The sequence below is a fragment of the Parambassis ranga genome, chromosome 1 (assembly GCF_900634625.1).
Source record: "Parambassis ranga chromosome 1, fParRan2.1, whole genome shotgun sequence".
Classification (NCBI taxonomy): domain Eukaryota; kingdom Metazoa; phylum Chordata; class Actinopteri; family Ambassidae; genus Parambassis; species Parambassis ranga.
The window spans coordinates 24,014,889-24,041,044 of record NC_041022.1 but is presented as its reverse complement, the minus strand read 5'-3'; the positions used below and the strand labels follow the sequence as shown (position 1 = coordinate 24,041,044).

The 26,156-nt window shown below is 41.7% G+C and overlaps 1 protein-coding gene across 2 annotated transcripts in view; it reads left to right on the top strand.

The window, feature by feature from the left end:
* tenm3 (teneurin transmembrane protein 3) overlaps positions 1–23,747 on the top strand; it is a 180,444-nt gene extending 156,697 nt beyond the window's left edge. For both annotated transcript variants that reach the window (XM_028409964.1, XM_028409972.1), the window contains 15 exons: positions 1,641–1,745; positions 3,568–3,698; positions 8,027–8,196; positions 8,358–8,484; positions 13,542–13,739; positions 14,821–14,880; positions 15,255–15,599; positions 15,685–15,929; positions 16,006–16,187; positions 16,369–16,571; positions 16,970–17,080; positions 17,158–17,300; positions 17,396–17,520; positions 19,048–19,178; positions 21,440–23,747. In XM_028409964.1, the coding sequence (XP_028265765.1) occupies positions 1,641–1,745; positions 3,568–3,698; positions 8,027–8,196; positions 8,358–8,484; positions 13,542–13,739; positions 14,821–14,880; positions 15,255–15,599; positions 15,685–15,929; positions 16,006–16,187; positions 16,369–16,571; positions 16,970–17,080; positions 17,158–17,300; positions 17,396–17,520; positions 19,048–19,178; positions 21,440–22,195 (3,032 nt within the window). In that variant the 3' untranslated portion in view covers positions 22,196–23,747. The remainder of the gene's footprint in view (positions 1–1,640; positions 1,746–3,567; positions 3,699–8,026; positions 8,197–8,357; positions 8,485–13,541; positions 13,740–14,820; positions 14,881–15,254; positions 15,600–15,684; positions 15,930–16,005; positions 16,188–16,368; positions 16,572–16,969; positions 17,081–17,157; positions 17,301–17,395; positions 17,521–19,047; positions 19,179–21,439) is intronic.
* The last annotated feature ends 2,409 nt before the right edge of the window (positions 23,748–26,156 follow it).

Sequence of the window (26,156 nt, the reverse complement as noted above, 5' to 3'; positions counted from 1 at the left end):
GATGCACACAGTTGGTCTGTGCATCCAGGGGGATTTCTCTCTCTGTTATATTATATTTTCTTTATATATAGGAGCCTATCTATCTATCTTGATTAAAGCCTCAGCTACAAAGGTGTGTATATATAGGCCGTGAACCCTCCTTTATCTTGTGACAGCACTGTAAACAGCCTTGTTTTCATTGAGTTTAATATATGCCAAATCGAAAGAACAGGGCTCTGCCAGGTAAGGTAATGTAGCCTAGATCAGTGCTACCACTTTAAAAAGCACTTGATTTCATCTACTTTGTTCTCCATAGACTGTGTCATAGACTGAGTGGTTTACACAGTTACACGAGACCAGACCTCAGCGTGCATGTGTGAGGTGTCAGTCCGTGCAGTCTGATCACTCCTGTTTTGAGGATTGCTATAGTATCAGGCCACTTATCATTCTTTATGTCAGATTCTCAGCCCTAAACAGCGAGGGAAAACAATCATTTAGGGCCGACGCTCTTGTTAAATCTGAACTAATGAGCCAGTTGAAACGAGGCCTCGAATGGCCCGGCAGTGATTTGTTTCGGTGCGAGCCACGTGTGCCCCGAGTGCGAGGAAAAACAGCGCTGATTTTCCCTTACAGCGGGGCACTATTGATTGGAACTTAATAAGTTATTCAACGCCATCGACAAGAGTAGCATTCCTCTCCATCAATTCATGTACATTATTTATCATCGGTCTCCTCGCTATCATCTAAACTGCATGTGTGCATGAGAGGGAAGGTAAAATGACATTATGTGCACCTGGAATGGTAAACGAGCTAGTTTGGCGACTGATTTCTCTCATGATAATGTGTTTTGTGATTGCTGTGTGAAAGCAGGAGGACACGGCGGTGATGTGGGGTGAGATCACACTGTGCGAGGACAGATGCAGTAAATGTTCCCTCGCTGTAACATGCTTTGTGTGTTTGTGTGTTGTCTCTCCTCACTCAGAACATTTTACAAAGCTTCCTTTTGTGTTGGAAAATTGATGCCCCACCCAGCTGATACCCCCTATATTAAACCATTACAGCAGCAAATACCTCTGATTTAAATGGGTAAAATGAATTATTATAAACAAACAAATCAGTCATAATGATAATAATAATGAGAAATGGCATCAGTAACCTAAAAACAGCTTGGGTCAAAAAAGCTTTGTATTTCAAAACATGATAATAAAAAATAGACAAAAAAAGACTTTTTTTTCTTCAGTTGGATAAAAAACTGAATTAACACAAAAAGTTTTGCATAGAAAAAAAAAATGAAAATGTAAAAACAGTCCGGAAAGCCACGCTTTCTTTCTCTCACTCTCTTAGTCTCTGTCTCGCTCACACACACGGCCATTAGTCCCGTGAGAGGTCAAGGGGAACCTAATTAAAAGAAGCTGGGGGATGTTAATACCTGCTCTGTGCTCCATTAGCAGGTTCAAACGCTGCCCTCAGAAATTAATTGTACTGTTTCTATGCCTACAATTTATCACTGTGTCTCCTTCCCTCTCCAGCACATTCTCACTTTCTATTCTTTGTCCCCCCTTCTCTCGCCTTCACGCGTGATCCCTGTTTTTGAACACATGCCAACGCCTGTGTGAAATAACAGCCCATACTGACTGTCTCTCTGTCTTTCTTTCTTATAGACCAGCTTCGTAACAGCTACCAGGTCGGTAACGACCATTCACTGAGGGTCATCTATGCCAATGGGATGGACACACACTACCAGACAGAGCCTCATATACTGGCAGGTGTGTGCTGCTGTTACATATGTTACAGGTCATGACGCCGGCCCAGCTCTCGGATAGGCCTTTTTTATCAAAAGGGTCATGCTGGGGTGTCATGGTCTCTGATGTTTTACTCAACACATCACAAAGGGTGGTCATATATAAACTAGAGGCTGACCGATTGGATGTTTGGGGCTGATATCAATACATATCAGTAAGAATTTGGTTTAACAACATGTAAAATATATGCGTAGTTTTTTTTTTAGACATATAGGCCCTTTTTTTCCCTAAAACCCAGTTTTTAAACTGTATTTACAAAGTCTTGGATACTTCTGGCAAAAAGAAAAAAACACAAAAAAACAGTTCTGTGATAGCAGATCAAAATAAAACACTGGTGGAATCAAACAATGAAAACATAATGATCAGGAGCAGCTCCAGGAAGTGGATTATTTTATATAATAAGTAATGTTCAATAACATAAATTCTACAATACTACCATGAGGTCCGTTACATACAAAACCACTTCTGCACAGCGTCATTCCAATAATTACTATATTATATATATAAGGGGAGCACAGATATGCAGTAAAAACAGTCATGAAATGTACATAGAAAACCTGTAATAAACAATGAGCAGTACTCTCCTGACTGTGGCAGCCACAGAGAATCTGCTCAGATCTAATGCCTTTTCTGTTTTATACATATAATTTATCTGGTTGCTGTAGATTCCAGTTGGTTTTCCAGGGGCAGTACCAACAGATGCAGAATAAATTCCCTCTGGACACAACTGGATACACATACAACAAATCAAAGAAATGAAGCGTGATGTCGTCAGCGTGACACTCAGACTAGTATAAACAGAGTCGGTACATCAGTGAATGAGTGCTGTTGGTTGTTCTGTAAGGAAAATTATCCAATTATATCAAAGGTGTTATTTTGTATTTTTACAACCTGGGAAGATGCTGGGCTGCACCAGTTTAGATAAAAGGTTGTTATGTCGAGGTTTGGACCCGTTAAGTGGCTGTGGGGAGGGATTGCAGACCCATTTGACAAAGAGTATTTTTACAGAGTGTGTCTAACAAGACTCCCCTGCTTCCCTCACTGTTATTCCAACAACTTGCACTCTGCTCTTCTTCTTCATGTTCTGCCATCTCTCCCTCTGCCTCTGCTCACTCTCCTTATATTATATCACCTTCCAACCTCACTCTTCACTCTAAACTGCCTTACATTGGTGTAATGACGTCATTTGGAACGTGTGTTTTCAGTTTCGAGGTGTGTGTAGGCTGCGACACCTGTGCTGTAATTCTTATAACATCATGGGATTTACATCCAAAAAATTGGTATCGGTCCCAAAAATCCAGTATTGGTCAGCAATGATGTGACATGATCCAAACATGTGCTGCAGACACTGCTGAGTGTAAATGCTCTAACTAGCAGTCAGATATGCCCTCAGCTCATTGATACTTGAACGGAGCTGCACATACAATAAGCCATCTCTCATCATAACATTAGCCTTATTTATGTGCTTTTGTTTATTACGTTGTAAACTAGCACAGACCTTTCATTTGCAGCTATCAAACTGCAGTTATATAACCTTCACCATAATAAACGACATATATGCTGACAGTCATTGATGTCTGCTGTGAAGTGCAGCTGTAATATGATGGTTCAGAGCAAACCACTGCAGCATACTTTGGAAAGTTGTATGGATTTAAAGCACATATACAGACGCTCTCTCAAAAGAGAAGTTGTTATGTAACTGTAAACTAAAGCTCGCAGACAGTCTGATAAAGTACATAATAATCACATGGTTAAGGTTCCTGTCTTGTTTAAAATGTATTTCTAGGCGCTGCTAACCCAACTGTAGCTCGACGCAACATGACCCTGCCAGGAGAGAGCGGCCAAAACCTGGTGGAGTGGAGATTCAGGAAGGAGCAGACACGGGGAAAAGTCATCGTGTTTGGAAGAAAGCTGAGGGTGAGTGCTCTCTGTAAGGTCTCTATAAGCAGAGAAAACAGACAACTCGATGCTAACGTTTTACTTTGACTACCTACCCTCCCATGTTTTGTATTTATGAGCAGCATACACAATGATAAAGCATGGGCAGAAGTATTTTTAGGGGTTTTTAGCCATCAGCAACGGGGGGTGTTCCAACAGAAAGATTAATGAGGGGCCAGAGGAGCCTACGTCTACAACGACACCAGTGACTGATCGGATTTAGCTACTTACAGCCCGGCTGTGATAAATGAGAGAGCAACAATGCAGCTCACGGTGTGACTCACTGTATCCATGGTAACAGTATATTTCGTGATTACACATACTCATTTGTATGAAGACTTTTTTTTCACAGTGACAAGATTCTGGTGAGATCTTCTTCTATAATGTTGAAGTCATACATTTACAAGAGGTGCTGTCTGCTGCCGAGCAAAGATGGCATCCGCCAAGGGTGGTTTTCAATCGTTATATTAGAGCTAATTAAATTCTCAGTGTTTTTACAAAGGGGGTTTCTGAGAAAATAAATCAGAATACTGAGAAAGAAGTCAGAATACTATTATTTAAGATTTTTGAGATTATCAGAATTCTCAGAAAAAGTCACAGTTTAGAGAAACTGAATGACCTTAAGCTTGAGAAAGTAATGATGTGACAGCTTAGCCAGCTTCTGCTGTGGTCAGCAGCCCAGTTACTTGCAGCTAGTAGCTACATTGTTTTATTCACTTACCTAATTTCAGTGCTAATTTTATTACCACTACTAGTGTTATTACTACTCATTAGCCCTAAGTTATAAACGTACACAGCAGTCACAAAAGCTGAAAAACATTATTAATATCATCCATTACCCACTGACTGACAGGAGTCCACCTGTCCATCATACAGACTGTGCACAGAGCTCCGGCTGACCATCTGTAGCAGACCCAGCATCCTCCTGGTGTAATGCAACAATGCCCAGGAGTCATGTGACTCACATCATTTTTGCCCACCTCTGTGAGCAGCGAGATGTGTATGTTGCATATGTATGTCCATTACGTGCCTGGTGTATGTTGTTGTTTGCAGAGATGTAGCAGTGATTGGTCTGCAGTGTTTGAATATTACATGAACTAACTAACACAATGGAAAGCATGTGTCCTGTGGCCTCTGGGGAGTTTGATGTGCACAGAAAGCATGGTCCTTAAGCCTTAATGAATGTTATACCATGTGCGGTCCACTCATGCTAATGGGCAGTGTTGTATGGTGAGCTAGCAATAGACAGTAGGAATACTGTAAACTGCACATGTAATTTATGAGAATTTGTCTTCACCGACAGCTGCAGCAGCAACAAGATCCCAGTTGAAGCTGTTAATGATGATGGGGGTAACCGTGGGGGCTTCATAAACAGCGCTGAACTTTAATCCAGCTTTACTAGTAAATGCTAATACTACTGTTTTCATGTTGGTGTGCTAATCCTGCTGAGGAATGAGCATTGTGTACAAGATGACAGTTAATGAGAAACTGCATGTTTAAGCAGCTTGTTGGCTGGAATAATGAAAACATCTACTGGCGAGAAATGTCAGTGCTGGTGATGTTTATGAGACGATGTGTAGATGATGAAGGACAGTTGGTGATGGGATTTTTAATCTCTAGATGTATTTGTTTAGCTACCGCCACTTTCATTGCTGTTAATAATGTATGGAGGCGTGCAGCAGACTGAGGAGGATGTTCGGCTTTACAGTGGAAGTCTATTACATTCTGCATGCTGTACATCATAGAAAGAGGCAGAAACACAGCATTTGTGGCGTACATACGTGACCAAATTCAAGCTAAAAAATAAATAAATAAATAAAAGAACTTTAGTTTCTAAAAATGTGCATAAAATAACAAAAACAAACCTGCACTTTCACTGCAACTACAAAGCTACGGCTGAGAAAAATGCATCACTCTCATCGGATCTGCAGGTTTTCTACATAAGAACTACCGTACAATAGATTGCACAAACATGTTGGATTTCTACCTACTTGGTGCTATGTTTGTGTTGACTCCATCGAGGTCCAGGGCTTTATATAATAACATAGTAACAGATTTAGTGTGACGTAATCTTCTTGACTCCTAAATATTATGGGAGTCGAAACCATTGTGCTTAGGATTCAGAAGGTTAAGATACAGAATGTCTGGACTGATAGGCACCAGAATGCAGTTGATGAATACACTATAAATGAGTAAAAACACACATCCAGATCCCAAGTCTTTCCAGCTTTAACCCTAATATTAGACATCAAAACGGGCCAGTGTGACCTCATTTTTCAAATATGTCCCATCCCTAGAGGTCAATTACTTAGACTGGCTTTTACACAGTTGGAAGATGAAAGTGCAGACACACATATCAGAGTGTACAGAAAAAGACAGTATGAGGAAGAATCCTGCCAAAGGGCCAGGAAATGGTGTAAAGGAAGAAGAAAGAAATAGATACAGTGATAGATAGATAGATAGATAGATAGATAGATAGATAGACAGACAGACAGACAGACAGACAGACAGACAGACAGACAGACAGACAGACAGACAGACAGACAGACAGACAGATAGTTATGCAGAGATTGTGTGCTTTTATGCATAAATTAAAGCTCACAATCGACTGAAATGTCTTGAGATGAGTTAGCTGATCACACCTGTGGTTGTAAATAAGACCTATCATGGATAATTAAGGAGCCCTGCTCTGTGGAATGTTCTAAAAGTCAGCCTTTGCTAGGATCAACATTAACATGATACGCCATGCCAATCTTGCAAAATGATTTGTTTCCGCTGATATGGGCCGGCTCTCGCTCTGCAGGGCTTTTGGCTGTCATCCAGGTGGTCTTGCGTTTCATCCAGCTGGCATCCTGCCATTGTCTAATATCCTCAGTCTCTGCCCCTCTTTATTCACCTCACCGCATTCAACTGGTGCTAATTTACAAATGAATGAGTGGCTGAAATGAAAAGATGAGAAAAACGACTTTTGAAAGTTTTCCAGCAAGACTTTCTGTTTAATGAAACAGCTCTGTAAAAGAATTGATTGGCTGATTGGTAGTTGCTTCAGGGATCCACAAGGCGAGTTCAGCTGCAGACCTGGGCTATCTGTCTTCGTAAATTGGACTTTGAACAAACAGCATGTCATTTAGAAAGCGATAAAGACTGGCTAGCTGGTGCTGGGATGCTGCAGTGCTTTATGGGTCTTGAATGTGAAGTTTATTGCAATTCACTGGCTGAGGCACAGATGTTCAGCTGAACAGCCACTTATTAACCGGACTTAACACTTGAGGTTATTCATGGCGTGTTTGTTTGTGAGCCAGGTGGCCCGTTTCCCTCCATGGAGCATCTTTAAAAGGTCTTTAAAAGTTGCTTTAAAACAAACATAAACAGAGAGGCCCCACTTCATTATCTGAGCACAAACATAACTCTGAATACTTTCTGTCATTTTATGGAAACAGCACAATCATGGCTGGAAGTAGAGAGAACGTAAACACAGAGAGTGGAAATTCTATATTTATTTGTTTTACAAACAATATATATAAACCAGGAAACGTAGTGTTTCTGCTGGCATGCGTTACTAATATTGAAAAAACATAAGTCAGTCTAACATGGCTTTGTAGTTGTGCTGAGGGGCAGAATTTGCTTTTCTTATTGTACATAATAGTGTTTTGGACAATTCTAATGGACACAGAATACAGTAGTAGTAAAATATAAAGACTTGAAGCTTAGATTTGGTTATTTCTGTGAGGTCTAAAACACAGACCTACTCACTTCTGCAAGACAAAGATCCTCAGACACTCTTTTTTACTTGCAAGGGGAGACGTGCACCACCTGTGCCACTGACATTCTCCAACGTCTCTTTCCCTGTGAGCAGTCTTTATTAAGCACAAATAATAAATCATGCTTACATGGGCAGGCGTTATTAAAACGTTACATGGGTATTGATATTTTTAATGAGGCGCCCTTTCATCATGGGAGTGCACGTGCCTCACTCCCTTCTGTGGCCTTGGCTGCCATATGAGTGATAAAGAGTGGAATGTGCTTCTTAGGATTGCTGTAATAGCTCTGGTGGCACTAGTTTCTATTTTCAGGCAAAAACAACCATGTAAATATCACATATGTGGCCATCAAGGCTCATTCCATTATAGAAGGAGAGCAGCCATCTTCCTACCCTATTACTTTTGTGCACTTACTGTAGGGGCCTCTAGATGATCGGATATTGAATGAAACTGTATGTAATGCCATCCCTGTCAGATACGGCCGCTTAGCATTGAGCTGATGAAATATTTATTTGAGTGTTGTTTATTTGTGTGTCTCCACTTTAGGTGAACGGCAGGAACTTGCTGTCTGTGGATTATGACCGCTCACTGAGAACGGAGAAAATTTACGATGACCACAGGAAGTTTCTGCTGAAGATCATCTATGACACCCAAGGCCATCCAACACTGTGGGTTCCCAGCAGCAAGCTGCTGTCAGTTAACTTGACATACTCCAGGTAAGCATCACAGACTCCTCATGTTATAAAGCATTGCATAGAGAGATTTGTTTAGCTGAGTACTCAGTATGACCATGGTGAGGAAAGTCTCCATAAAATAAATGTGAGAAAATATAATGTTTGTAAAAGTGATGGAAACATGACTGTGTGTGTGTGTCCAGCACGGGGCAGGTGACAGGCCTTCAGAGGGGTCCAACCACGGAGAAATGGGAATATGACAGTCAGGGCAGAATCATCTCCCGAGTCTTTGCCGATGGAAAAACGTGGAGCTACACTTACCTGGATAAGGTATGGCATGATACAACAAAGGCCAACACACACACACACACACACACACGACACATATCACGAAGTCTCGAATCACGAATCTTGAAGAAGAAAGAATTCTCCGCTTTTGTTTTAAAGATGAGCTGCATATGTTTTCATGTTGTTCATGGACATGTGTCGGGACAATGAGAGTCACACACACCCAGCACACACACACACACACACACGGGTTTACATACAAAAAGGAAGGTTACTGTGTTTGCCATCAATTCTGGTCGAACAAAACTAGCCAGACTAATTGAAGCTTTTCCCCCTGTGTAAAATGTGTTGCCACAAAGTCAGTGAGGAAAACAAGCAGCCACACTCAAACAGAGCCTAGAGCAGAGGCGAGGAGGACAAAAAGCTTGTTGTACTAAATAATCAAAGTGTTGTGAACAGGCCACATTTTCACTAGTAAAATGTGTGTTTTTCTTTCCGTCCAAGAGTTTCATGATGGCTGTCAAAAACATCTGGCACCGAGGTGACAGTTTACGTAGCTCTAATGCTAATTTGGCGAGACTCTTTCAGCACAGTTCAATGCAAATGGGACATAACAGGTGGTGCACACAGATTTAATGTGGAGTCAAGGTTTGCAGTGAATATTAATGAAAATGTGGGAAAATGAATCATCCACACCTGTGCTATTCTGATCTGAAAGTAAATCAATTTGGAGGTAGAAACAAGTCAAAGGAGGACAGAGCAGTGAAAAGGAATGATGTGAAAAAAGGAGGTAAAGGAGGGGTAACGTAAGTGGGGATGGAGATCCTTAAAAAAAAACAACAACCCACATCGTCTCTTAAGGAGGACGAGACGGAGGATTCCCTGTAGGACAAGAGCTGAGGCGTAACCAAACAAATAGCAGGAGGAGGACGAGGAGCAGGAGACAGGAGGGATAAATCAGACACTTTTTGTGTTTGTTAGTACGGGAAGACAGAGGGGGAGACAGACAGAGCCTGACACTAAACAGCAGCGGGCCTCGGAATGATAGAGAGAGATGGAGGGGAAGACACAGACAGGGATATTTAAGGGAGTGCACACACAGATACTTCTGCGGAAATAAGACCCAGGGGAGGGCGGAGGGAGGAGGGCTTAGTGCAAGGATGTTAGACAGAGAGAGAAATAACAGCAACCATGGATGTGGGGAGACAAGAATTATAGCAAAGCAATGTGTCAGAGACATAAGCAGAGAGGAGGACATAAATAACAGATGGAACAGGCCGGAAGTATGCAGGTTCATATCTGGAGCATTTTAGAACAATTACAGCCGTTTGATATTCAGCTTCATTTGGGAAATAAAACGAAATTACTAAGCTGTTGCAGGGCTTTACCACACGAGGGGGTTTTGTCAGGAGTAAAACCAAAGCAAGGCATTTATTCTGTGTATACACTAGTGCTAAAAATGAAGATGGACAGTAACCGGATAAAAAAATCATTAAAACGATCATCTTGTTATGTAATTTGCACTGTAAGGCAGGTGTACGGCTCATCTTATTGACGTCTAAAAAAATCATTTATATCATGGTATTATGGTGTCATAAATAATGTTTAACTATTAACTCCTGCTCTAAAGTCTACCAGGAAAAATGCAAAACAGCAGGCAAGGTGAAGGATGCTCAGTCTCTGCAGTTCTACGTCATGTCAGAACCAGTACTCCTGATTGGTTAGTGAAAGTGATACTCTGCAGCTACAAAGATAAATTGATCATCCGTCCATCCATGTATCCATTTTCTTATCATACTTTGTCCTGTACTACCCCTACCCCAGCTGTGAATGGGTGAGAGGCTGGGTACACCCTGGGCATGTTGCCAACATAGACCAACAAACAGTCACGCACACACTCATCCCTGAGCCAATATAGAGTCCCCGATTTAGTTAACATGCACGTCTTTGGTATGTGGGAGGAAGCCTGGAGAAAACCCACTCAGGCATGGGGGGAACAAGCTCACTACACACAGGCAGGCCCCAGCCCCAGCCAGATATGAACCAGGAACCCATCACAAATCTTAATTTTCTATGGGGTATGATGGTGAAAACAAAAAAATGAAAATGTTGCAGGACCTATCATGCACTGTGTCAACATATTTATCTATTGGTTAGACTTTGTCAATACTCTGTCGGTGTGTGTGTGTTATGGAGACAAAAAAAGGAAAACAGATAGAGGGAAGCTTATGTGTATGGCTTACACTACCACTATATATTTCTTGGTTATTTTTTTACAGTGACAGTTTTGAAAAAAAAAATGGATGCAAGACTCAAGTCAATAATGAATAATACAGGAGATTCTGACAAAGGCAGAGGACACAAAGTAAACACAGGTGGAGAGATGAAAAAAGGCAGAAAACAAGGAACCATACAGAAGATATGAAGAAGAATCTAATAAAAAAGATGAGCAATGGTTCCCTCCTGTAAATAAACGAGCTGCGTTCCACTCCTTCATGTGTCACTCTGAACACATTCTCACCTTCTCTCACGCCTGTTTTTCATTCACTTCCTCTCTCCATCTGTCACCGCGTCCTCGCTGAAAATACTTCACTGAAGCCTCGCTGGGAAACACAGTGTCAAAAAGCAGGCTTCATCATGCACAGTGGCGCATATGGATACTTCATTGGTGATGTACACCATAAGCACTGTTGTTGGGTGGGAGGCATGCTAATGAGACACCACTGGAGGTACTGTAATTACAGTAAGGAGTTAATACAGCCGACAAGAACAACAGTACGATAGTGATAAAAGACGTAAAATCAGAACGGCACAAACTTCTACGTGAGCCACTTTAGCAGGTTAATACAATCAGGCATTAAGCATTTGTTTAGTTAGAGGTCAAGGTTAAATCGTTTCTTCCTGCCCGAGGCAAGGATCACACACCCAGGAGAGAGCGCCGCTTGTGTTGTTCACATTAGAACTTTCCAAAGACGAGCCGCCGCTGTCCCTTTTTATAGATTACATCTGCACTCCTCATATTTAAGATTAACATCAGCTACTAATCACAGTGCAGCGGGGCCTCGGAGGATTCCTGAAAGTAATAGCTCTGCCTTTTGTTGCAGACAATGGAAAAATGGGTGTCACATGTTGTTCTATAAAGATGTCCTTTGTCTGTTCCTGTAGCTGACCTGTGTGCACTGTGAGCCCGCAGGCTCATCAGGAATGATGGGCTTTTATTTTTATTTGTACTTCTGTGTGTGACTCTTTAATACGTTCCCCAATCCACACAGCACCAAAAGAACGGTTCCCACAGAGTCTTAATAATACATTGCATAAAAGAAATGTATGTATAAAAGGACATTACCACACACACACACGCGTCCAAACAGTGTTGATGACCTTGAAACAGCTAGCAAACAACAGACACACTTGAAGAACTGAGTGTTTACAGGAAATGATTGTAGAGTGGCATTTGGTGGGACTGGCTGTGCTTTTTTTGAAGGGCCTGTGCAGCAAATTTATCCTCAGAAAAGCAATTGATTCTGAAGCACCTCCGATTATACCAGCATTTTGTTGTTGTTGTTGTTTTATCTTAGGCGTTAAGAGAGCTCCTGAGGTAGAAAGCAGTCAGGAGCAGAGAGCAGGACTTAAGAGTTTCTTCCAAATGTCAGAAAGTCAAAGAGGTTGGACAAATATTCTCTATACACTGAATGACAGTGAAACACTGCAGATAACATCATGCTGAGTTAACCTTTGTGGCTGAGCACTGGAATAAATGCAGGACGTGACATAAAAATGTGTGAAATGTTTATGATATATGCATCTGGTATTCTACATTTTATTCATATTTTTCATAAATGCATGGATATGTGACAGATTCATAAACTTATAAACTTTATCTTTGTTGTCCTTTTTGTCCAGTGGTTTTCATCAGAGATGCTCCAATATCCTAGAGTTATATATTTATCGTATAATATGAATCTGTCATTTCAAATCCTTCCTCTTTCCTGGCTTGTATTTTCTTTTAATGTGTCATTGACCAAAACACTTAGCATTAAATATAAAAAAAGGGAAAGAAAATAACTCTAAAGCTAGCAGAACGTGTGCTCTCTCTGACAGTGTACCTGCCTACGCAACAGACTTGCAGTGTACTTTTAGCATGAAAAGTGAAAAGTGACACACTGGGAACACACACATTACACCAATTGTTCAGCAAAATCATGAGATGCAAGCTGTAATCCAGAAATGTTGACATTAGAAGGTACTCCTTGTGTCCAGTTAGTAGCAGAGGAAGAGCAGACCCCAAAAAAATGTTCCCAAATGGATCTACTGGCAGGCTACTGCAGGTATTGTCGCCGTGACAACCATTTGTCACTGTGCACACACAACTGATGGAGCTGAAAACATGAACAGGTTTCCTTTGAACACTCTTCTGCTACATGATTTTTCCATGATACATACAAGACACATTGTCACCTCACACTCCCTGTGCTGCAGAAAGACAGACAGTAATCCTATATTGCCACACTCTAAATCCACTGTAAGAATGCTAATGAGTAGAGATTACACTTGAACAATTCAGCAGACAAGTTCATTATTAGTGAATGGAGCACACATGAGAGTGAAGGGTTAACAGTCCCTATTTAATAAAACAAAGGCAGCTAGTTGAGTTGCATAAAAGCATCAAATGTTTCAAATGAATATTTGATATTTTTCCTCCGAGCTGTGCTGGGTATGGATCTTATAAAACACACACATGACCAGCCTCCATATACTGTACACCTCAGCTGAATCTGCTGACTGGCTCACTGCTTAAAATGCAAGGCGGTGGGGTCTCCTGCAGGGGGAGCTTTGCATAAGGTCCGGTGGGGCACAACCCCACCAGATGGAGGAAAAATATCAAGACATTTATCTGATGGAAGCTGATTAAAGGACAGGCTGCCAGCTGTGCCTGATTGATTCATCATGTGGACTGATTTAACATGTCCCACAGTGTCAGCACATACACTGCTCACCACTGTTGGTTTCTGTGCCGGAATGCAGCTACTGAGTGTTATTCAATCATTTCTTTGTCTCTTACGTCTCATGCATGTGTATCTTCTCTCTCTCTCTAACAGTCCATGGTCTTGCTGCTACACAGCCAGCACCAGTACATCTTCGACTATGACTCAGGGGACCGTCTGTCAGCAGTCACCATGCCCAGTGTGGCTCGTCATACCATGCAGACCATCAGATCCATAGGATATTACAGGAACATCTACACCCCCCCAGAAAGCAATGCCTCTGTCAGCGTGGACTACTCTGAGGATGGACAGGTGTGTGCTTTATTTTGACTCTCCTTTTCACCCAGAAACACTGGATGTGCTTTTTTCTGTAAAAATACAATTTCACTGCCACCTCTGACAGGTTGGATTTAATGTTGATTTGTGACCAATAGTAAAGATGAGTGGCTTCTATATGGTGTTGCCATATTAATACGCAACATAAAAACAGAATAAAATAAAGCATTCTAAAAAGTAACATCACATAAAAGCTTGTCTTTGAAAATGTTTTTCTCGCTGATTTTGAAATCTTTATTCCCTCAGGCAGATAATTTCAACAAGAGACCCTGATTGTCAAAAGCACTGTCACTTTTAGTCCTCAGCCTCAACTTCAGAACAATCAGAATTAAAGATCTAAGACTGTGGGCTGGCTCAGATTGGGTCAGCAAATTTGCAAAGTAGCTTGAAACCAGACCCAGAAATGCTTGGAAACTAAAAAAATAACCTCAAAATCATTCCTAAAATGAACAGGCAGACTTTAATAAACCTATGGTCTCACTTACTTCATGCAAATGAGCAGCATACAGCAAAACCCTCGAAATTGTATCCAAAAACATATGAGTAACTAAAATAATCACAGATTATTCACTCACCTCAAGTCTGTTTGGAAACGCATTTTGCTGAACTATTTTTGGAATAGTAAAGAGAAACTTTCCAAATGAGCAGCCATATTGGTCTACTTTGAAACCGTGGAGCAGGCAGCCAGGAAAAGTTAAGGATGGTGTAGGCAGTGTAATTTCTTTTTTGGATTTGTCAGTCCACCGTCAAGTGGAATGACCCCTAAGAGTGCAATGCATAGAAGCAGCGCCTCGGATTCATAAACGTCCCTGTGGACATATACCACTCAACTAAGCTACTCAAGCTCCCGTTACAGCTTGCAGACTCCCCATTTTTCATAATAATTATGTTATCTATAGAGGACAAAACATTTGCAATGCACTGCATTTTTATTTCAGCTGTAAAGTTGGACATTTTGACATGAAGGTCAATGGTTATTGACTCACGTTTGGAGTCAGCCTTGAGGAACTGCAGTCATTCTTCTCTTTTGCTCAAGTAACCTCTTCCCTCTCTGCAGCTTCTCAGGGTGGCTCATCTGGGCACTGGTCGGCGCATACTGTACAAATACCGCAGACAGGTATGTGTCTTTTTTATGTATGTATGTAGTCATTGTAATTCAGAATTCAAGTGTTCAGTTCCTTTTGGCCAAGGACCTGAACAGAATAAGCTGATAGATGAAAGGAGGGTTCAGTTTGGCTTCAAGGATGTTTTTCCTTTGTAATTGAGAACCGAAGCAGTGAGAGATCAATACAGCTCACACAAGGGGAGCCGCAAAGAAACAGTCAGGTGCGCCCCAGGGTGGCAGTGAGGCGTGATATGCATGAGCAGCAGCTGCAGCCTGAATACCCCATTCAAGCGTTGATGGCAGTCATTCCTGGATAAATAGCACCTCACATCCTACCAGATCCATTACTGTAAACACACACTGCATTGCTTCATCTGTCTCATCAGAACAAACTGGCAGAGATCCTGTATGACTCTACACGGGTCAGTTTCACCTACGATGAGACCGCTGGAGTGCTGAAGACTGTCAACCTACAGAGCGAAGGCTTCATCTGCTCCATCAGATACCGCCAAATCGGCCCCCTGGTCGACCGGCAAATATTTCGCTTCAGTGAGGACGGAATGGTGAACGCACGCTTCGACTACACCTACGACAACAGCTTCAGGGTCACCAGCATGCAGGCCGTGATCAATGAGACCCCACTGCCAATCGACCTGTATCAGTTTGATGATATATCTGGGAAGGTGGAGCAGTTCGGGAAGTTTGGAGTCATCTATTATGACATCAATCAGGTAAGACAGGGTTGTATGTTCATGATTACCTATTGATAATGCAGATCAGCTGTTGGAGTTATGTGTGTGTGTGTGTGTGTCTCAGATCATCTCCACAGCAGTGATGACCTACACCAAACACTTCGACCAGCACGGACGCATCAAAGAGATCCAGTATGAGATCTTCAGATCTCTCATGTACTGGATCACCATTCAGTATGACAACATGGGCCGTGTCACAAAACGTGAGATCAAAATCGGACCCTTCGCCAACACAACTAAATACGGCTATGAGTATGACGTTGATGGACAGCTACAGACAGTCTCCCTCAATGAGAAGATGATGTGGAGGTAAGGAGGACATTCATCTGAAAAAAGAATCATCATTTATGATGCCAGATGTTCATATTCATACATGACATTTCAGATACAATTACGACCTGAACGGGAACCTACATCTGCTAAACCCTGGCAACAGTGGGCGGTTAACACCTCTGCGGTATGACCTGAGGGACAGGATCACTCGCCTGGGAGACGTCCAGTACCGGCTGGATGAAGACGGTTTCCTGAGACAGAGAGGAGCAGAGATATTTGAATACAACTCCAAAGGTAGATCAAAATGTATTTTAATGTTTACAATACTCAAATACACTGCACACAAAAGCAGAGCTGACTCCCTGTAGTATAACGTTTGCTTCCAGTTAGCAAAATGGCCACAGAATAATATTATAAACTCAAAAAAGTTTGGAATCAGATCAGGTTTGTTCTTACTTAACAATCTTGTATCCAGGTCTTCTGATCCGAGTCTACAGTAAAGCAGCCAGCTGGACCATCCAGTACCGTTACGATGGTCTGGGTCGACGTGTGGCATCTAGAAACAGTCTGGGCCAACACCTACAGTTCTTCTATGCTGACCTCAACTACCCCACCAGGATCACACATGTCTACAACCACTCCAGCTCTGAGATCACCTCCTTTTACTACGACCTACAGGTAGAGACCCTCGAAGTGTGGTTGACATAACATATTGTTAAATTGGACACAAATGAAGTCAGATATGTGTATTTCTAGCTAGACTCAGTTTAATATTAACTTCATAACGTTTGATTTATGAAGCAGGTTTCCCTCCAGTGGCCATTGAGAAAACATGATGAATGTACAGCATCTCAATTAGAGAGGAGGGGATGATGTTATCTGTGGTCACATAAATGTTGCTACTTTAAATGCTTCACAAGTTACAGTCTTTGTAGCACTGCAGCAGTTTTATTGTGATGAATGTAGTCTCTACAACAGCACAGATGACCATAATTAATAATAGTGACATCATTTTTATAGAATTCTTTTTTATTGTGTTGTTATATTATAATGGGTGCAACTGTATTATTTCACAGGGCCATGTGTTTGCTATGGAGATCAGCAGTGGAGAGGAGTTTTATATTGCATGTGATAACACTGGGACACCTCTGGCTGTCTTCAGCAACAATGGACTGCTGCTCAAACAGGTATGTGTGTTTGGTAAAGGAACTCTATGTTTTATCCATGAACTGTTATGTGCTCATGAATCTGTGTGTCTGTGCAGGTGCAGTACACAGCGTATGGTGAGGTGTACTTTGATTCCAACCCAGACTTTGTGCTGGTAATCGGTTTCCACGGAGGACTGTATGACCCTCTGACACGACTGCTGCATTTTGGAGACAGAGACTACGACATCCCCGCAGGAAGGTAGGCAGCCCAACACGTTTTCCACTGATTACCCATCCGAGCGTGATTGTCGCAGCTTTGTCAGTGCCACTTCTGATCAGAGTGTTGTTATGAAGGTGGACCACTCCTGACATCAGCACTTGGACACGTGTGGGAAAAGACCCACAGCCCTTCAACCTGTACATGTTCAGAGGCAACAACCCCATCAGCAAGATCCATCAGGTCAAAGAATACGTCACAGGTAACAGGAAGGCACTTACACTGATCCGTCAGGACTCTTTTTGTTTGCACAAATGTCTGATATCTTAAGCACTAATCCAGTTTTGGTTAAAGTGTCCCAATCTGATAAACACAATCAAAATCTCAGAAGTTCCAGTGGATGTGGGCCCTATCACTGGTGCAAACACTGAACTGAATAGATTTGTATGGTCCAAGGTCTATCCCCCTAATTTAAAATACTGCACATTAAATGATGGTGCATCTGGATAGCATGGAGTGTCCTACAAAAAACAAGGTGTAGCATGGATAGCACTCAGGCCCAGTGACACATTCCACTACTATCTGTTCTAGTTCTTTCTATACAGCTACACACACACACACACACACACACACACACACACACTTGCGTGTGGATGTGGATCCGCCCTCTACAGATTTAAACATAATGAAGAGCACCTCATTAATGCTGATGCACAATCATGGCAACAATTAGAGGAAGAAAAGGAGCTTTCCTGGCACAAAGATGGAAGTGGAGGTTAGACAGCATATATACAGAAGGTGTAAGAAGGTGTAAGAAGGTGTAATATGATGTAAAGGTCATAATAATACTTCATTTCATTGTTTGTGCCAAATTCTCATACACATGGGGAGAAGTTTCTGTATGTGTACACAGGAAATGATTCACATTAAAGTATTCATTATAGTGCTGTAGAAAATAAAATATTTTATATCTTCTAGTTCATCTGCTGGCATCATAAAATGACTATGTGAATGACATAAAATGTAATCCAGACTGTCTCATGCCAGATTAGTTTATTGCTCTACAAGTTATGTGTTCTAAACTTTTTGGCACCAGTAGCACCAGGCCTTTTTCAACATGCTGTTCACTTTCACGTCCCATCTGTCATGTGGAACATGAACTTATCTTAGAGATCAGGGGCCGTATTCACAAAGATAATATGAATCTCTTCAGACAGCTCCTATCTTATAAAAAAAATCTTAGTAAGGACTCTTATCTTAAAAGTGAACATTTTAAGAGCGACTGTGACGAAGGAGCAGACTGAAAGTTTGATCTTAGTGAGGAGGCGTGGTTGATGCTGATGCTGAGTGACGCATTGTTTTAGGAGATGTGATTGGTTGACAGAACAACATGAGAATAGGTTCCTAATAATCTAAACAGCATGGACAGTGACATGAAGTCTTATAGTCTCACATGATTATGTGATCATAAACACAAATGGCTTGTATGTAATTTAGCCTATATGATACTACCGTGGGGCTACTTGCTCAGCTGTCATCAGCTTTTTTTGATTGCTGTGTGTTAAATAGAATTCTCTCAGAATTTCACCACTAAGGGAAACACTTAGCGTTAAGAATCTTTGTGAATACGACCCCAGGAAGGACCTAATATTCATTTATACTCTTATGCTCTGTACTTAACTGCATTTAATGTAACTTGATATTATTTTTTATTGATCTTAAATGTGACTGTATACGTAGGCTTGAAAATGTATAACATTGAACCCACACCCACTCTCTGTCTCTGCAGATGTTAACATCTGGTTGGTCACATTTGGCTTTCATCTCCACAACGCAATCCCAGGATTCCCCATTCCAAAGTTTGACCTGACGCAGCCATCACTGGAGATGAAAAAGAGCCAGCTGTGGGATGATCTGCCTGTATGTACCCTATGTATTTTTACATTGCTGATACATTTCTGCATTTAATAACCCCTTTTATTTTCAGTTTTTTGGTAAGTAATTGTTTTACAAACATATGCTACAAAACATAATTGAACATGACTGTATATGGCCGTGATTGAATTTGATTCATTGATGAATGCTCCATATAAATTACAGGCTAAAGACTTGCCCTTAGGTTATCACATGTTTTAGCCAGATGAAAAACACTGAAACCCTTTCTAAGTATAGCTAGAGATCATTCAGCTGGATAAACAGATCGGGCAGTTTCAAATACACCTATTGAAGGTACTGAACAGCAGTTAAACTTACCTTGCTTATAATTAAAATAGATTTATGTACATAGACGATGAGAATACAGAAAAGCATAAGATACTGACTTGGGGAAGAAATGGAGTAAAACAAGTTCAGGAAATCAAGATGAAAATGATACCAGAAGTGAGGAAATCGAGAAACAACCTCACGTTTATGGAGAAGAGAAAATCAGGAAATGGAGGGGAAACTAGGAGGAAATGGTGCGAGAATAATGAGGAAGGAAATGAGGAGAGAAGACAATAAAGAGTCATCCAGCGAAACCAATCATTCATGCCTTGGTCAGCTTAAAGCTACATTCTCCGCTCCTTCCTCTTTTCTTGCACTGACTTATTGAAGCTATTTATACACTGGTTGGACAGGTTGAAGGAAGTCGCACTTGTACACAAAGAGCGATATACTGCGGTGAAATTCAGTCAAATAAAGACATCAAAATGAGCACACTGCTTAATGATGGCACAGAGGCAAAAAATAGAGGCGGCAGAATCAGAGAGGAATTGGGCGAAGATCAGAGAAAATGAGGTAGGAAGCGAGAGAGACTTGGACTGATTGACAGTGTTATTTGAAGTGTGGACTTATTTGTGCAGTTTGGCCGCGGTAATGGCCTTTCTCACCAGAAGATTCACAAGTTATGGGGGTGTTGATCATCTGAGTCCACTCATGTGCACACATACACACTGAAGAAGCAAGCAACAAATACCCAAAAAAGTTAGACTACTGACTAAAAGTTTCCCCCATTTCTCAAAGGAGACCATTATTAGTTTCTGTGTTTTTCAGTGGACATGATGCCTGATTTAATTCATCATAGCTTCATTTGCATTTACATGTATTCATTAAGCACAGGCTCTTATGCAAGAACAGGAGGATTAACATTCAAGATACATTGCGTAGGATAGCGTAACTTATAATGGTGGAGCAAGGAGGAGGTAGAAGAAAAGGAAGACGGGAGGTAAAGCATTTGTTGCATTGCAGTAATGGTGGCACAAAATAACCACTGCTTGTACCAAGAGCTCAGTCACATGTTAGGTCAACATTATTTTCCTTATAATAAGTAATGTGAAGCAGTGCAACCAATCAACAGAGGCAACATGGAGCCAGAAGGCCAGCTGATGTCAACTTTCTCACACCCCGCAGGAGGTTACTGTGTCTGGCTGGAAGAGCAGCCATTTGGTCTGAGAGAGGTTTAGTTGAAGTGATGTTCTTTTATTCTTGTGGATATTTTACATGATATTTTATGAGACCCATACTGTGGGCAGTGTGTTAGGAATTACAGATAGAGTTGGGTATGATCTGCATAGTAGTGATGTAAGAAGCCATGCAGGTAGATAATTGGTCCGGTGGAAGCAGTGTAGATGTGTCTAGTGCCCCACCTCTTGTATATATAGATATATAGATATGCAAAAAATATTAATAGAATGAAGTAAGAATGAAATAAAATACTGAGAACTGTATTTGTGCTTAAGTTAAATTATTGCACTGTGAGTTATTGAGTGTCCGGGTGAGTTATTGCACATTTAGTGACTTGATTGAATTTAGGTGACTGAATGAATCATCTGTCTTCATCCAACCAGATCAACAAATCACCAAAGAGGAGACACAACAAGGTCCCACTGAGGATCTTTGATAGATAGCAAAACTGTGTACACAAAAGTGTCCCTGTCACCATCATAGGCTGCTGTCACACCTAACTCCACAACTCCAGGTCCTTCCTCACAAGATGCAAACCAAGTACATAGCTTGAAGCCTGGAGCCTGGATTTTTGTGAGCGTCTTGCAAAAATCCTGCAGCCTTACAAGATAACCATGCACATAACACTTCTCCTTTTGTTGTATCAGTCTAGGTTACACAGGAAGTGTAGGTAGCCTTCAGCACTACAGCCCTGTGTCTAGTACACAGTCAATTCATTTTCCTCTTCTGTCTCTCCACAGACTATCTCAGGTGTCCAGCAGGAGGTGACCCGTCAGTCTCGTGCCTTTCTGTCCTTTGAGCGTATGCCAGAAATTCAGCTCAGCCGGCGCCATTCAGACCACAACAAGCCCTGGCTGTGGTTCGCCACTGTCAAGTCTCTGATCGGAAAGGGGGTGATGCTCGCTGTGATCCAAGGCCGCGTAGTGACCAATGCTCTAAACATTGCCAATGAGGACTGCATCAAGGTGGCTGCAGTCTTGAATAATGCCTTTTATCTTGAAGACCTGCATTTCACAGTAGAAGGACGAGACACGCACTACTTCATCAAGACCAGCCTGCCTGAGAACGACCTGAGTGCGCTGCGGCTTACGTCGGGCAGGAAAGCATTGGAGAATGGCGTGAACGTCACAGTGTCTCAGTCTACGACGGTGATGAACGGGAGGACACGGCGATTCGCTGATGTGGAGCTGCAGTACGGCGCTCTGTCTCTCCACGTACGTTACGGGACGACGCTGGACGAAGAGAAAGCGCGAATCCTAGAGCAGGCCAGGCAGAGGGCGCTGTCGAACGCCTGGGCGCGTGAACAGCAACGGGTGAGAGACGGGGAGGAGGGAGTGCGGCTGTGGACGGAGGGAGAGAAAAGGCAGCTGCTGAGCAGTGGGAAGGTGTTGGGTTATGATGGCTACTATGTCCTGTCTATAGAGCAGTACCCCGAGCTAGCCGACAGCCCTAACAACATCCAGTTCCTACGGCAGAGTGAGATAGGGAGGAGGTAACACGGCATCAGCAGAACCATCATGCCCTGACTGTCAGAGACTAACAAAAGTTTTAACAACAAATGGATGTCACAAACTGAACTGTCTTAAGACTGAAGAGGCCCCATGTTTGCAAATTAGTTGTGATGAGGTTATTAAAGTTGACTGATTGATGGTGTTACAATCACTTCACAACACAACTGACCTGAAACATCATCAAACAGTTGATGGTCATGAGCCTGTAAAGAGGTTCAATTGAACAATGCCTTTTTCTTTCTTTCTTCCTTCCTTTCTTCCTTTCTTTCTTTCCTCTTTCATTTCTTCCTTCCTTCCTTCCTTCCTTCCTTTCTTTCTTTCTTTCACCCTGACGTCTGCCTTTAAACAGCCTGTGCGCATGCCCCTCCCCCTCCCTATGGTAGGCGGGGCTAACCTGACTGCTACATTAGTGTGCTATCTAGCTGTCAAACAGTGGGATGTAGACACTCTTTCAAATAGGCAACCGAGCATTTCAGCAGCCATCAGGACTAGATGAGCCCGCAAGCATTTAAACAGCTGTAAACTGTCCGTGCAGTCAACATAACAAATGTCTGTGCATTGCTAACAGATGTTGCAGGTGTGGTATCTCCGTGGGTCCAGATGTGACCCCTCGCTCTGGGTTATAGACCTCAATGAGCCATGTCTATAGGATGTATTGTTTCCATGGCTGTAGCCATTGAATGGAACTGTTGTGGAACTGTTGTGGACTCTCTCTAAGAGAGACAGGCACAAAAAAAGAACTACAATTTGTACGTAGGAGAAAAAAAGACTGATTTTTTCTGTTTTGTTTGTTTGTTTGTTTTTTATATATATAAACTTGCATTTGCTTCAGACAAAAAGGGGATATAAAAAATGAACAAGAAAGTGTTTACATATTATTACCTATACCACTGTTGCTACTATTACTACACCACCTTCACCAAAACCACCAACACCGCCACAGGAATGGACCATGATCTGAACGAAAGCAAACTTTGAGTTGTGTTTTTGTTTCCTTCATGCTGATATCTGATCAGTTGAAAACCACTCCTCCTCATCCCCTGAGCGTTTTACAAGGTCTACAAACTCACTCAGACCACAGCCGGACAGCGCCGCCACCGGCTCTACATGGATGTACTCTTCGTGGACTGAGTGGGCTCACCGGTCCCGCAAAAATGTGACTCATAATGCATAGACCTTGTGCTTTTATCGGTCAAAGGTAGTAGTATTGCTTGCAATAGAAACATGTTGTCATGGCTTCTGGGGGGGAACAGGGTTGCTGTGAGTAGTAACTAATTGTTGCTTCTCTCTTCGTTTTTTGCTCGTTTCTCCTTAAAGGGACAGTGCATCGCATCAGTGACATTAATGAGTAACAGTAATAGATCAAAGATCGATGTGGATGTTCTCTCATTGATTGTGGGTCTCTGTACTCTGTTAGAGGATCTTTTCTTTGTGTGTATGTGTGTTTACAAGGGTTGGAAGGCAACTTTAATCATTTTAAAGGAAAAAGCAGGAAATTTACACAGAGAGTTAACATCATATGCTACCAATCTTTTTCAGAGACAAGTTGACAATGTTTTTTGGGTTTATCTTTTTTATTTTGAAGGTTGAGAAATTCCACTTATCCGTACATCAATATTAGTCTCAGAGAAAGTAATTTATGTACAGTGTTTCTACGGTACAGAATAAAAATCCTTGAAACTAGTGTGTGAATTGTTTCACTTTTTCTCTAAAATCTGAAAATATCAATCTGAAAGCAGCCTGATAAAAACTGATAAGACAGAAAAAGTTAATGTATATTCACATGTTTACTCAAGTATAATAGTTTGCCTATTTCTTTGTATTTCATACTTCAGAGAAGAAGCTCAGTGTGCAAGACTTCAGCCATGGAGTTGAACCTGAGTCTCATATAATCTGGTTTAAATGTTTCTTTTAGTGTTTAAGTTCTAAACAAAAAACAAACCAAAATCCTCCCATTCTACTGTGATGAATCCTAGGAACTACAAGTAAACCTGCACTCTGAGATCTGAGTGTCCTATTAGGAACATATGGTACAATCAGGTCCTGCAGATATAATGGAGCAAGTTCATGTAGAGCCTTGTAGGTTAGAAGAAGGATCTTGAAGTGTATTCTTGAGCCCACTGGGGCCTCCGAATTCCCCAGATCTCAATCCAAAGGAGCATCTATGGGATATGATATGAGGACGAGCAAAGTCTGGTCCATGGAGGCCCCACCTCACAATTTACAGGACTGACAGGATCTGCTGCTAAATGCTTGGTGCCAGATACCACAGCTCTGGTGGACGCCATGTCTCCAAAATAATGTTATGGCACACTGCAGGTTATGTGACTGTGACAGCTCTCAGTCCTGAACCTGTCTCCACGCAGAGATGCTGTGGTGCATAAATGTGTGCAATAAACAATAAACTAAATAAATTTCAATATAATGATGTGATGTTAGTCGAACCCATTCACTTTTGTATGGGCTGAGTGATTTGACTTGGTCCTCATCCAACATAAGCAGGACTTAAGGACACTGGGTTCTTGAAATGTTCTAGAAAGGACATTAGCTGTGTCCCAGTTCAGAGGAGGTACGTCCTTTGAGGACGTATTAGTAGACTGATCACTGTCTACTGTCCCATTTCCAAACGCTGCCAACAAATGCATCCTTTTTCCCCTGGTAACAAAGGATGCACCCAGTGGATCATTTAGGGCCCAACACATCTCACCACAAACTGAAGTTTAACATTCAAAGAATAAACTTTTAAATGTTACAACAAATGCAGGTTGCTGGAGCAGGAGCAGTCCGTCTGCAGTCTTTGACTCTGCAGTCGAAGTTAGACTGGGTCAATAGACATGTTGGGGTAAAGAACAGGTTAGCAGTCTGTTGTGTCTAAAGCCGGACTCATGAAGGTGACTATGGTAAATTATGCTGCAAACCTGATCAAGCTGGGAGCAGGTGATGTTTAGAGTTTCACCTTAAACTGGCCTACTTCACAGCAGATCCACTGGACCCACAGGTACCAGGTTCTGTTCAAGAGACCACAATGATCCAGTTGTAATGATGTGAACATAGAATTTAATGGTTTTAAACTGCACTTTAAAATGTAAATACATTTAAAGAGCAAAGATCAGTCATCAATATTGATTTTTTTTTTATAGACACTTACTCATATTTGTTGTGATCCTGTGATCGTTTGTTTTTCTGTCCTCAGTTTCCGTGGTTATTTTGGTATTTCATAATTAGTTTTTTTTCTGTCCTGACCTCCTTGTGTTGATTTTTTGACATTCCCTGTTTCCTCCAGTCCTGCCTCTGTCCTCCCATGTGTGTGTTTACAGTTGTGTCTTGTGTTTCCTGTTTTATTTTGAAAACCTGTGTTCTCTTGTGCTTCCTGTGAGTCTTACTTCCTCTTGTTTCCCTCCTTCAGGGTTGTTTGCCCCGCCCTAATGTGTCTCACCTGTGTCTTGTTACCCTCCTGTATTCCAGTTCTGTGCCCCCTTTGTTCTTGTCGGTTTGTCTGTTTATCTTGGTGTGGTGTTTAAGCTCACTGAACATATATTTTCTGCGTCTGCATTTGACTCCTTTAAACTGCCACCCATAACAATATTGATTATATCATATCCTAACATTTACTCTAAACATGAATGTTAGTCTAAACCACCACTTATGGAGGCATCGTGCATTGACATATGAGCAACACTTCATTGTGCCCGTCTGATCCAGCTCACTCAAAGAAAGCCTGGCTTTGTTCAGCTTGCTTTGTGGTCCATGCTGGAGGGATTATTTTGTGTTGTACAGTGTTGTGTTGTTCAGTTCAACTGTGGTTATGTAGTTCTTTTACTGTGTGTCTGTTAAAGTTACAGATATTCTGACCACAAAGGAGAAACGGAGCTTATGCTTGTACTGCAAAGGGTTCAAAAACAGCTTGCAGAATGTTTTCGTAGGGCATTTTAGAAACGATTTACCA